A 13526-nucleotide genomic window follows, 5' to 3' on the forward strand; every position below is an offset into this window, starting at 1 on the left:
ATCAGCAAATGCACAAATTTGTTTGTCTAAAATATGATACAAATGAAAGATTTTAAAAGCAGTTTTCAAATCTCATTGCAACATAGCAAACCCATTTTAAAAAGTTATCTCACTAAACAAAAGCCTAAATCAATCTCTACTTAGGGCATACAAGTATAAAGACACTGCAAGCATAACGCAGAGCACGCAATTTCACAAAAGGCAAAGATGCGGCAATGTCTACTCAATTGTAGGTTCACAGAAGGCACACATTCACACCGTACCTGGTTTCTTTACCTGCTCCCCACGTGCGAACTCCATATCCACCCATGTTGTTGTCTTCAGTTCTGACTGTTCTGGAGAAAGAAAAAATATTCCCTTAAACTCTCCAACTCAGTAAAGTTGATCATAAAAGCTGTCCCAGGATCAGCTCCCTCAGAAATAACAGCATACTAATATAAAGTCAACTAAATATTGACACGTAACAGGTTCATACTATGTATGACTAAGACCTTACAGTGAAAATAGCATTTACAAAGAAACTTACATTTTATCATTCCCACCATATCTCTCATACTCCCGTTTCCCTCTCTGGTCAAAACTGTCAAAAGCTCTGTTCCCAGGACCACCTCTGCCTCTGCTCCGCAGGCCTCCTCTTGGGCCTCCACGTCCTCTCAGTGGTCTGTCTCGATCAAATCTGTCAACTCGTCTAAGAAAAGATGGGTGTAATAACAAATGGTGAGTTAGACTAAGATCTAAGGGTTTTTTTGAGATAAAAAATTCTAGGACATTATGGCTACAATATATTAGAAAGATGGTAGCTTTTTTTTTTTTTTTTTTTTTAATTAGTTTCAGGTGCACAAGACGAAGCAAAACTTAGACGTTTATCATTTATATCCCTCACACTGTGTGAACCCCCCTCCCCCCATCCACTATCCCTCTGTACGTTCCCAAAACCTCTCACCTTCCCCCTTATCCCCCACCCCCATCTAGCAACCCTCAGTTTTTCCTCTATGTCTCCAAAACTGTTTCTGATTAGTTCATTCACTTATTCTTTTCTTTAGATTCCGCATATAAGTGAGATCATATGGTATTTGTCTTTCTCTTTCTGACTTATTTCACTTAACATAATGTTCTCTAGGTAAAGATGGTAGCTTTAATAATGAATAGTTAACTAGTACTGAATGCATACTATCCCTGGCATTGTTCTGAGCACTTCACCTACAGTCATTTAGTTCTCACAAACAAATCTATAATATATAACTACTGCCCGCAGATGATGAAACTGAGGCACAGAGGTAACTTGCCCAAGGTCATACAGCTGCTAAGTGTGGGAGTCAGTGAGAAAAAGCAGGTCCTGGGTAGGTCTTACATTAATTTGTAGAGGGCCATCCCTTTTTCTTTTGGATTTGGTTTTCTCATTTATAAAATGAGGAGGTTAGATAAAGAAACTCTAAGGTCCATTCCAGTTCTAATACTAAATGCTTAAGTTAAATTTGGAAAGTTTTGTACAATAAGAAAAATGGTTAAACTTCAAATCTCCCCTTGCTCCTCTGCAGCGTTTTTCCACTACTCAGAGGCAGGAACTTCCAGAGTCACATAAAGGGAACAATTCTGCCCCGTGCCTTTTTCAGCTAACGTTTTGGTGCTCTGCACACAGCTGCTCCCTGGTTCTTCTGGATACCCATTCGTTCTTATGAGGTCTGTCTGTAGTACATACTTTTCATCTGTAAACTTCTCAGGTGTAAAGTCTGCCTGCCTCTCGGTCTCACAGAGTTGATATTCCCTGTAGGATCTCCGCTCTGCTCTATCCAGCATCACCTCTGTCCCCCGGCTGTCATTCCATCCTTGCTGCTCCCTTCTAGGAGTTCGCTTCTGACCTGCCCATGAAAAATCAAAGGGGAGAGCTGGAACACAAGATCTGCGACAGCACATTATTTATAGACACTTTTAAAATTCACTTTTCTAGAAATCAACGTCATAGGAAAATTCAAATCATTTGGAAAAGTTCAGAGAAGAAAAAAGTTGCTGGTAGGGGTGGCTGGATGGCTCAGTTGGTTACAGCTTGAGCTCTCAAGAAGGTTGCCAGTTCAATTCCTGCAGGGGATGGTGGGCTGTGCCTCCTGCAACTAAGATTGAAAACGGGGACTGGACGTGGAGCTGAGCTGCGCCCTCCAAAACTAGATTAAAGGACAACGAGTTGGAGCTGATGGGCCCGGGAGAAACACACTGTTCTTCAATATTCCCCAATAAGATAAAAAAAAAAAAAAGTTGCTGGTAACTACTACTGCTAAGCATCAACTACTTTTTAACAAAACTTTAAAGTTACTATTGAATCACATGCTTTTCCTTATGCCCCTGAAAGCATGATTACGGTAAACAAACCATATCAACTAACCTATTACAGGTATCTCATAGTGACTCTGGGACAGCTATGGATATATATAATTGCTATATCAACTACATTTCATAAAAGCAGCTTTATCAAAACATGGACACTAAACTACACACAGAAAATTTTAGGATACTCTATACTTTAGATTGTACTTTTAGAACCCCAACTATGGTTTATAATTGTCTACCAAGATTTTTGTTTTTAAATACAGCTTATACCTCTATTATTTTTTCATTTGGAAACAGATTTTCCTGCTCTTTGACAGGCTTTATGCATTTATGATCATACTTCTCAAATATGAGGCCAAACTGGTATTGCCAAATCATACAAGGGCCAGTCAGCAAATGAAGGGGCATCTCTCATCCATGGAGCCAGCACTCAGCTGGGGCAGGGCCTGGGCCACTCCAGTCTTTTCCTCTCTCCTCTCACTTTACTTTACTCCCCACTTCAATTTTTTATTTTTTTAAGCTTTTTTAAAATTTATTTTAATTGGGGAATATTGGGGAACAGTGTGTTTCTCCAGGGCCATCAGCTCCAAGTCGTGTCCTTCAATCTAGTTGTGGAGGGCGCAGCTCGCTGGTCCATGTGGGAATCGAACTGGCTCACGCTCTAACCAACTGACCCATCTGGTTGCCCCCCCACTCCAATTTTGACAGTTTAAAAATTTTAAGCAGAGTCTATGTCTGAAGGCATCTAATACTTGGCAAATACGTTGTGAAAAACTTTGTCACTTCTTAAATCATCTTCCAAAAATGTTTATCTTTACTTTGCACATATTTAAAAGGTCTCCATCTCAAACACTATGTACAATTTTTATTACACTAGCTTCAATTTTTCTTGGTATATATTACCCTTCATGTTGGTTGTGTGGCTATAAAAAACATTAAATATATTTGAATTAATGGGTACCTTTTTAATTGCTGGTTTCTGTTCCTACTTAGACAAATAAACATGACTTAAGGAATATGTTTATACATATTTTTCCACTTTCCCACTTAATATTTTCTATCTAAACTTTATAAATTGGGCATATGTAAATATTAACATAGTTTCGATAACTTACTGATCTCATTTTAAAGCAAAAGTCATGTCTGTGACACCACTAACAAAACTGTGCTATTTACTACTTGTTAGTTAACATAAAGTACTTTTTTCAATTGTAAAAAATTGTGCAACAGATCTAAGTTCAACCTTAAGTTAATGGCCCATAACCTAGAAACGCTTAAATCCGATTTACATCCTGTACTGAAGCCACAATCTGAGCTTGTGACATACTCAGAATACAGGAAAAATGTTATTATAAATACAGCATTATGCTTTCACTGCGAAACAAAACAGAGACTGACAGTCATGCCCAGTTGCCCAGGAGTATGAAGCGCTAGGTCTGAAGGCACGTACATTCTAACGAAGATCAGATTGGAAGAGGTATTTGAAATGTAAAGCAGAAAATGTTATTATGAAAGTTAATTATCTAACAAATTGAAAACTATAATAGACTATGACTAATAGTCATGAACAAATATGTCAACAGTAACAATATTTTTCAATACTTATCTTAATACATTTATAACATATAATTAAAAAAAATCTTAATAGCGCCACTCAACTACAGAATTACTTAGGAACTTATCCCGCCTTCTCCTTTCTCAAAGTTATTTTTAAATTGTATCAATTAAATTTGGAATTCACCATTCAAAACTTAAAATGCCACCTACTGTATAATTTATATTAAAACTTCTTCCAAAGTTTCTGTGTATAAATTCAATATGACTGTTTGCTTATTAAAATAATTATTAATACCCTGCAAACATTTTATTCTCCCTGCAAAATCCAAAAAAACAAAGATAATAGGAGTACAATTGTTTCCCCCCAATTTAGTATTAAGAAATCAGGATTGCAACTGAAACGAGTTTGTTTTTCTGTGCTGGATCAGCAGTTCCAAGTGGATAATGCAAACACTGAATTTCTCTAGCTCTTTCCAATAAAAGGCTGGCACACTCAGTCTGTTCAATACACCCCTATAAAGGGACAGAAAACAGTAAAATTTACAATGAGGTTTCCTAGGAAAAGTAAAGATGAAACAGCCTCTTAAGATATCAAAAATGAATTTATTGAGTTAGAATCTATGTTCAGTTGACACTCAAACAACTCGGGTGAATTGAAAACTCCACATAAAAGTGAACCTACGAAGTTCAAACCCATGTTATTCAACGGTCAACTGTATGTTGTTAAATAGTGAAGAACATTAAAACTCTCCTTTTCCATGGGAAAATCTTATAATTTCCACATCCTTTTGAGATTAATAAACGTTTCCATTATATGTTAAATATGTTTTGACTTTGAGTCTTTACACCAAGCATTCACTCACAATATTCTAAATAGATTAAAAATTTTGAGTGTCAGAAAAGTACAGTCCATATCAATCAGGGCTACAAAAACCTCGAGAGAGTAGCTTCCAAACACTCATTACAGTTTACTATAGTAACCACATAAATGGAAATTACTGAGCTGCTTGCTTCTGAAATAACACATACTTGAAAAAGAACTAGAATGACAAAATTTCCCTTTTAACTACAAGATAATTAAAGATCTTCAGTATAGATCTCAAAAGCCAGGTCACCTGTACCATGAGCAATTGACAGAAAAAGTTACAAATTTACTAGATTAAAATGCTAAGAAGCAGATTGCAACCTAATTTATATTGTTTAAATTCAGAAAAAAACAGCTCTGTGCATTTATGTATGTAAATGCAAGATGTTAACAGTAGGAAAATAGGGGATTTTCACTTTGTATCATTTCTAAGTTGTTTCAAATCTTGGTAACAAAAATGGATGACATTTTTAATTTTAAAAAGTTTAAAAAGTGATATTAACAACACTAAATGCAGTTTCACACTATTCTAAAGGATAAAATACATATTTACATTTGTTAAAAAAATAAAGGGAGAGGAAAAGCTTAGCCTTCCTCATTTCTTTTATTACTACTATATGTATCTAAATAGATTTAAGAGGAAAAAATGGAAATACAAAATGTACATCATATCACAAGTCACACTCACGTTTACATAGGCGCATAAACTTACTGGTCTACCAAGAGGTCTTAAGATAGCATTTTAAATAATTTTCAACATCTGTATTATAGTGACTTGATTTTCTGATTCTCAAGTGATATTGCTGGACTAGTTTTCACAGATAAAGGTAAACATTACCTAGTTGCAGGAGTGAAAGCCCCAATATTTAAATCATTTGTTCTCTCAGGGTTGGGAGGCACAATTCTTTTTAATAATTTTTTTCCAATTACAGTTGACATTCAATATTATATTAGTTTCAAGTGTACAGCATAGTGGTTAGACATTTATATAATTAATTCCCCCCATAAGTCTAGTACCCACCTGGCACCATACATAGTTATTACAACATTATTGACTATATTCCCTATGTTGTACTTTACATCGCCCTGACTACTTTGTAACTGCCAATTTGTGGGATGCACAATTTTTATCAAGCAAAGAACTAGCACATAAAGTCCAGTCGAATACACTGCCAAACAATGGCTGCAGTGGTGGAACTGCACAGCTTAATCTTAACACTCTTCTCAGGCAAACCTTAGGACTACAGCCTTTAGAAAAACAGGAAACACAGGTGGAGTCTTCCTGACTCTACCACTGATTCAGTTCTTGTGAGAAACGAACTCTTAAGCACTCTCCATCCCTATATGCGGATAAAATAGTACACCAAGTTTTACGCTAGGCGTTCTGACTAAACAAGGAGTGGGAGAACTTTGACTATCCTTCTTGAAAAGGTTAAAGAAAGCAGCCTGAGTCAATGACAAGTTACACATCCCACCAACACTAGACGCCTTATTGAAAAATGATGCCGACATTCTACTGGAAGCTACGATACGGGGATCGGGTGAAGGCACAGGGCTTGGAAGGCGCCGGGGACCCCGCGTTCACCCTGCCGCATTCCGCACGCGGCCTACGTCAGAACCCGACTCCGCGGTCACCCAGGCCTTCCCTCCATCACAGAGGCCCGAACCTCTCACCCCGGCGATTCTTCACATCCGGGGCTCTGCCACCACTCCCAAGGACCGGGTGCGCCCTACCTCCCCCAGTCTCCCTAAGAGGGGCTCTTCTTCCATCACGCCTCTTTTTGCTCCCGACTTGAATCTTGCACAGGTTGGGCTGGAGAATGGAGACGGTCCCTGCTAGCTCTGGATTGGAGCATCCCGAAGTAGCGAACCCAGTTTTTGCCTCACACACCACCCAGCAATATCCCTCAACTCTGCCCAACTTGTAAGGGCTCAGTTTTGATACCCCTACTCCAAGCCTGCACACCCACTCCCCCAGAAGGGACTGGGAAAGGCCAGAAGGGACGTGACAACCCCCGCCCCATCCTCGTCCTCTTTTCCTACCTTATTCCGCCACAAGGACCCTCAACTCAACCGAACTCTTCCCAGAGCCCCCTTCCCCTTTCTATAACACGTTCCTGTGACCCCTTTCTCAGAGCGGGGGTCGTGGGGCGGCCCAGGCGGGGTGACCTCCGTGAACCCATTTTCCTTCCCCTCCCGTCCACCACGCCCACCCAGGGGCGCCCAGGTGCCAGGTGGGGCGCGCGTACCGGGTGGTTGCGGGACGCCCGCAGGGCTGTCCGGCTGCTGCGCGCCGGGGGCCGGGAGTCCCTTGCGTTCCTTCTGGGACTCCCTCCGGCCACTGCCCGCGCCGGATCTGTGGCCCGAGGCCCCGGCCGGACTTCTGCCGCCGCGATTGCCGACCCCAACCGCCGCCTCATCGCGCCTCTTGCGCTGCAGCTGCTGCTGGCGCCGGCGCTCGGCCTCGCGCAGGATGTCGAACGGGTCCGACTCGTCGTCCAGCAGCTGGTGGAAGCGGTTGGCCACGACGCAGCCGAAACTCTCCTGCATCGCAGCGCCTACGGCGGCCGCGGCTACGGGGCTCCCCAGAGCGCCCTTCATGCCGCGGCGGCCACTGCGGGCCCACCGCGGGAGACCACGCAAGCGAGTCTCAGCGAAGCCGGCAGCGAGGCCCCATCCCACCCGCAGTTGCAGTCCTCCCTGCCCTGCCGGCTCCCCACCCTCCTGGCCCCAGCCCCCGCGCCGCCGCCCGACAGCCAATCAGAGCATGCGGACACGCCTCTTTTCCTAGCCGGCACGCCTGGAAGCCCAATCAGTTGCAGGCTGCTGTCACGTCACCCGACCTCTATGCCCCTCCCCCGACTCACAAGGAGGGGCGGAGCCCAACGGGCGGGGCTACTGGGAGGAGCAACGAGTCCTCTGGTCCAGGCTGGTTGGCCAGCGTGGGTAGTCACGGTGATTATCTGTGTTTTCTCTAAATCTGGATCCACATTCGTGATGGTCACTCCTCTTTGAAGTTTATACATTCATTTAGCCATTGAACAATTGTATATTGAGCACTTACTATGTGCCAGGCATATTGTAGAAGATTCTTGCTTCGTGCTTTCATGGATCTTACAGAAAAGTGTCGTGAAGGAAGGGCACAGACTTGTTTATGAGACAGCGAAGGAACCTGACCTAATTAGGAAGCTTTTCCCAGTTAAGCTGAGATCTGAAGGATGATAAGGAGCAGGAGCAATGGCAAGTGCAGAAGACTTGAGATCGAGTGTAGCACAACCCACTCACAGGCTCCAAGAAAACCACTGAACTGGATTGCAAAGAGTTGGGTGAGGGCCTTATTTGATCTTTCTTCTAGGACCAGTGGGAGGAAAACATTAAGCGTGAGCATGTATTTGGAAAGGCTACTGTGGCTGCAATGTGAAGGACTTGAAGGGAGGTCAAAAGGGACGCAGGGAGACCAGTAGAAGATTGTTGCAGAGCTCCAGGGAAGAGCTGACGACAGTCACTTGGACTCGAATGGTGGCAGTGGAGGTGAAGAGATAGTAAATTTAAGAGCCATTTTGCAGGTTTTATCAACAGGACTTGGTGATGCATTAGATATGGATGAAGAGGAGGAAAAGGAGGAGAGTTATGAGAACTCTTATTTTTCTGGCTGGTGCGGGTGGAATGAACGGTGGTGCTATTTACAGAGAATTAGAGCGCTAGAAGAGACTGCTTTGATAAGAATTATGCGTTCAGTCTTGGAGATGTTGAGCTTTGAGGTGTTGTTTTTCATTTTTTCTTTTGAGATATTCAATTGAGGTCTTGAGCTCAGAACTTGTTTCCCCAGAACCTGTATTTTGTTAGGGTATCAGGTGTCTTTATGCCCCAGAGGAATCTGGGCCCCCTTCCAGCTTCAATGGTGATTAATCTTAAATTGTGCATTGTAATTCCATTTTCTTGCCAGTGATTGGTGTAGGAATAGGCTTGTGGTACAAATCTGGCAGAACAGATCTCAGGGGAAGTATTCTAGAGCATTTCTGGAAACGTTTTTCTTGTACCTAAAAAGGGATTGGGAAGGAATCTGCCATCTTCCCACTTCTATTCTTTGGTCCTTCTTATGTGAGGAGGACCTGATGCTTCGAGTTGCTGTCCCTTAATGTGACTATAAGGATGACAGAGCAGAGGGATGGAGAAAACCTAGGTTCTTGATGTTGAGCTGCTGACTTACCCCACTTGGGAACCTCCCTACCTCAGACTTCTTATTATGTAAGATGATAAAACACCATTATTGTTTAAGCTACGCTTAGTGCTTGCTTCTTGCATTCAGAAGCATCCTGTTAGAAGCATCTTACTCAGGTGCGTCATTGCCAGCTTTTACTTTAATAGCAAATGAAAAAGGAACCCTTAACCCTAACTGCTGCCGGGCCTGTGTTTTACTCACTTACTCAATGTCCTGTCTGTCATTCCTGAGGAGGACAGGGATGGTGTCTATCTTATTCATTGCAATTTATATTCCCAGTGCTTAGCATTCTAGGCAGCTGCCCAGCAGGTTCTCAAATATGTGTTGAATATCTGAAGATTTTAAGATATATGATCATCTGCTGGGAGTCAGCAGAGGTTTGTGATTAAAAGCCTATTTTTTTTTACTCAAAAGAATTGAGAGCAGATGTTTGAACAAAAACTTTTACCTGAATGTTTACAACAGCACTACTCACAATAGCCAAAAGGTAGGAAAAACCCCAAATGTACATCAACTGATGAATACATAAACAAAACGTGGTACAATGGATTAATATTTGGCTCTAAACAGGAATGAAGTGTTTACTGATACCTGCCACAATATGGATGAACCTTGAAAACATTATGCTAAGTGAAAGAAGACAGACACAAATATTGTATGATGCCATTTATATGAACTGTCCAGAAGAGGCAAATCCATTGAGACAGAAAGCAGATTAGTGGTTACAAAGGTTCAGGGGAAAAGGGAATGGGGAGTGAGTGACTGCTTAATGGCCACGAGGTTGCCTTTGGGGTGATGAAAATTTTCCGGAACTATATAGTGGTGATGGTTGCACACAATGTGAATGTACTAAATACTACTGAATTGTACACTTTAAAATAATAATTAAAATAGTAAATTTTGTGTATTTTACCACAGTTTTAAAAGTAAACCATATATTTTAGAGTTAGACCATGATTTGAATCCTGGCTCAGCCACTAATTAACTTCATGGCCGTGGACATGTTCATTATTTCTTCGCCCCAGTTTTCTCTTCTGTAAAATGAAAAAACTAATGGCACCTGCTTCAGAGGGTTATTGTGAGGACTGGGTCAGATAATGCATATGTAGTGTTCACCACCATGCCTGGCACAGAGTAAATCCTCAGTAAAAGTCATTGTCAACATTACTAATATCATCCTCATCATTTTGAATCAGACCTAAGACTAGGTAGAGTTACAACAAGTCCTCATCATTATGATGTAAATGAAATTTTCAGACTCTTCATGCACCAGAATCACCAGGTGCACCAAAGACCAGAATTTGAGAAGCACTGCTTCAAGCCAAAGTTGTCTCTGGCGTCTTAAACTGCCCATCACAAGCCACAACACCAAGGAACCATTACTACTTAAGAAGGGAGTGTCATCTCCCTACTGGATATCTGGAGACATCTCACTCCCCCCATTTTCCTCCTGTCCTTTCTGACAGCCAACTATAGCAAGTTCTTAAGGCATGCCCTATGAGTATTCCACCCTAATTTCCAAACATAACTGCCTAAAACAGTTGTAAGTGAACGAATCCTGGTTGTTTCAGGATTAAGAACACCTTTAGAACCACTGGAATAGAGATGAGTAGCCTTTAACAGGTATTAGCTCTTATGGGGCTATTGATTAATGTCGAACTTACTGATGGTGACTTATTAAGCAGCCTCACATTTTTTTCCTGACCATTTTTCTGCTGGGAGATTGCATCCATAAATGCAATCTTAAAATATAACTTCACCATTGTTAGCATAAGTTACTTGCAACATTATGTTTAATGTGATCAGTTTAATAGACTGATCTTCCTAATAATCCAAGATATAAAATTACCTCGAGTAATTATAATACCAAATGGGAAAAAATAAAAACCACATATGCACATCCATATAGCTTATATAATAAGGCATACCAAAAAAGCAGTGAGATGTGGATGCTAAATGATACCACCAGCCCTTCCACAGTCGTTATTTATTGGCACCCATGGAAATGCAGTGAAGTATACAAAATGTAAGTTTCCTTGAATTGCTTAATATATGAATTCCATTAGGAATAATAAAATACACTGAAATCTTCTAGATGGACTTAAATGTAGCTTTATTACTTTTCATTACATGCAGGGAGCAACATGTGGGTGAGGACCAAGGGGCCATTCAGGCTGTAAAAGGTATGAGTTTTTGTGAATCACTGGAGTTGCATTCCATATACTGTTTTTTGCAACTGGATTACTGTTATCTCTTTGCTTATGTTTTCTCCTCCATAAAATTAGGATGATTATAATCAGTCCTGGGCTCCTCATATGTTTGATTGGAAGATAAAACCAAAGAAACAAATTGAAAAAGTTAAAAAAAAATTGCACTTCTTAAAATTGTTTCTACTTGCATAATATATGCAGAAACAAAAATGTTTTTCCTACATCTAAAAGGATCTCATCTGTCCTTTATGTCAGCTGAGTCAATTGTGATAAGTTCAACGAAAATATAGTTTTTGGTTTAGTTGTTATAAGATTGATACGTGAATTCAAATTCAGTTTCCCACAGCAAATGAATAAAGCAAGTTCATAATCTCAAAGTTAGGGGTTGTAGAACCATAAGCCTTTAACAACCAAGATACTATAGGAAAACTTCTAGCAAGCCCAAATCCATTTATGATGACCAAAACCAGAATATTTAAATCTGTACCCAGCCTTTTTGTCATTGAGGTTCTTTCCCACTTTCTTTCTGGTGGTGAGATGTTACTGGTTAGCACAGTGCTTTGTATTCTCAGAGCACTGCGCCAACAGAACAGTTTTTTTATTCTCTCAGAGTTCCTATTATTAACATTTTGGTCTTGGTTATAACTTTCATCAAGGCTGAATAAAATAATTTGGAATTTAGAACTTTTAATTCCACATTTATTCTGGATTCTTCCAGTTGTGAGCAATAGAAACCTCACCAGGAATAAGTAAACAAAGGAAGTTGTTGGCTCAAGAAAAAAGTCCAAAAATGAATCAGGCATTGCTGGATTGGGGATAAACCATATCCGGACCTGATCTCTCTCTGCCCCTCTCCCCGCCAGCTTTATTTTCTTCTGTATTTCTTCCCTTTTACTGGTTTCTCACCACAGATGGTCCCAGTAGCGCAGTGTTTAAAGGCTTACAGTTGTAAGCCCAGCAGGAAAAAAAAGAAGACTTTTCTGTCAACACTGGCACAGGTGTCCCAGAATTGAATCACAGGTGTGTCTGGGGTCACGTGTACACCTTGAACTAGTTGCTATAGTGAAGGGTATTTAATTCTCTGATCAACCAAGCCCAGATCACCAGGCCAAGCTGTAGTCTGATTGGGTCAACCCCCTGAACCCTGAACTGAGTGGAAGGGGGGTGGTTCCCCAGAAAATAAGTTTTCCAATATCAGCAGGTAGGAATAGAGGGCTGGGCAGGTAACACACAGAATTTCCTGATTAGTATGAGTGTGTTATTGGTACACCTCTTGCAACATTGGACTGTTGTGCTCTGCATTATAATTCTTCCTCCTTATTTCTCCTCCTGAAGGCCAGAAATTATATCTAATTCATTTGGTATCCCGTCCTTCCCTTTTTCTGGTCTCATATCCAGTGCCTGGAAAGGTACCTTTCATTCAGGAAATATTTGTTGTGTTAATGAATGAGTTTCTTGTTTGTATACATTGGCTCCTGATAAATAATTTTGCATGTATTAAAAAATAAAGTAAAAATGCAACAGATTAATGTGTGAAAATTAATTAATACATGTTATATGAATCAATGTGATACCATTTCTTTTTTCTGGAAGTTTCATTATTCTACACATTTACTAACAATCATAGCTGAATTTTATACAGTGTTTCCTCGGAGCTAACCATTTTTCTAAGCATTATTTGTTCTCTTTCTAAGCATTATCTGTTCATTTAACCCCTACAACAACTGAGGAGATAGATGTGTCTCCTGTGTCCTTTATTTATTTATTATTATTTTTAAATATTTCTTTTTTAAAAATTTTATTGGGGAATATTGGGGGAACAATGTGTTTCCCCAGGGCCCATCAGCACCAAGTTGTTGTCCTTCAATCTAGTTGTGGAGGGCACAGCTCACTGGCCCATGTGGGAATCAAACCAACAACACTGTTGTTCAGAGCTTGCACTATAACCAACTGAGCCATCTGGCCGCCCCTGCTGTCTCCATTTTACAGTGAGATGAGTGCCTCAGTAAGTGGTAGAGCTGGGATCATGAATGCAGGCAGTCTGGCTTGAGTCTGCACTCCTAACCGTTATGCTCCTGCTAAGCATTGAGCTAACAGCTTGGATGTGAGCAGGACATCATCTCTCTCCTTAAAGAGCTAAGTAAGCAGGGGAACGATGTAATTCTGCAGATAAATGCTACAAGGGAGCTGAGTGGGAGTCCCTAATTATTTCACTAATAGAAATTCTATGCGGGAGTGCTCACTACGGTGCTAGTGAGAGGAAATGATATACTTAAACACCCCCACCCCCCTACTGTTTTGAGGGCTAAAAGCTATATTGTCTTGTCAGTGCTGGAGACCCTGCTTGCTG

The 13526-nt window shown here is 40.9% G+C and overlaps 1 protein-coding gene across 1 annotated transcript in view; it reads right to left on the bottom strand.

Annotated features, from left to right (window-relative positions):
* Nucleotides 1-7455, bottom strand: part of HABP4 (hyaluronan binding protein 4) — a 28292-nt gene extending 20837 nt beyond the window's left edge. The window contains exons 1-4 of the mRNA XM_019712014.3: nt 6994-7455; nt 1700-1859; nt 527-688; nt 264-335 (exon numbers count right to left, since the gene is read on the bottom strand). Of these exons, the coding sequence (XP_019567573.1) occupies nt 264-335; nt 527-688; nt 1700-1859; nt 6994-7345 (746 nt within the window). The 5' untranslated portion in view covers nt 7346-7455. The remainder of the gene's footprint in view (nt 1-263; nt 336-526; nt 689-1699; nt 1860-6993) is intronic.
* Between the last annotated feature and the right edge of the window lie 6071 nt (nt 7456-13526).

The sequence above is a fragment of the Rhinolophus sinicus genome, chromosome 16, assembly GCF_057876585.1.
Source record: "Rhinolophus sinicus isolate RSI-liver-muscle chromosome 16, RSI-T2T, whole genome shotgun sequence".
NCBI lineage: Eukaryota > Metazoa > Chordata > Mammalia > Chiroptera > Rhinolophidae > Rhinolophus > Rhinolophus sinicus.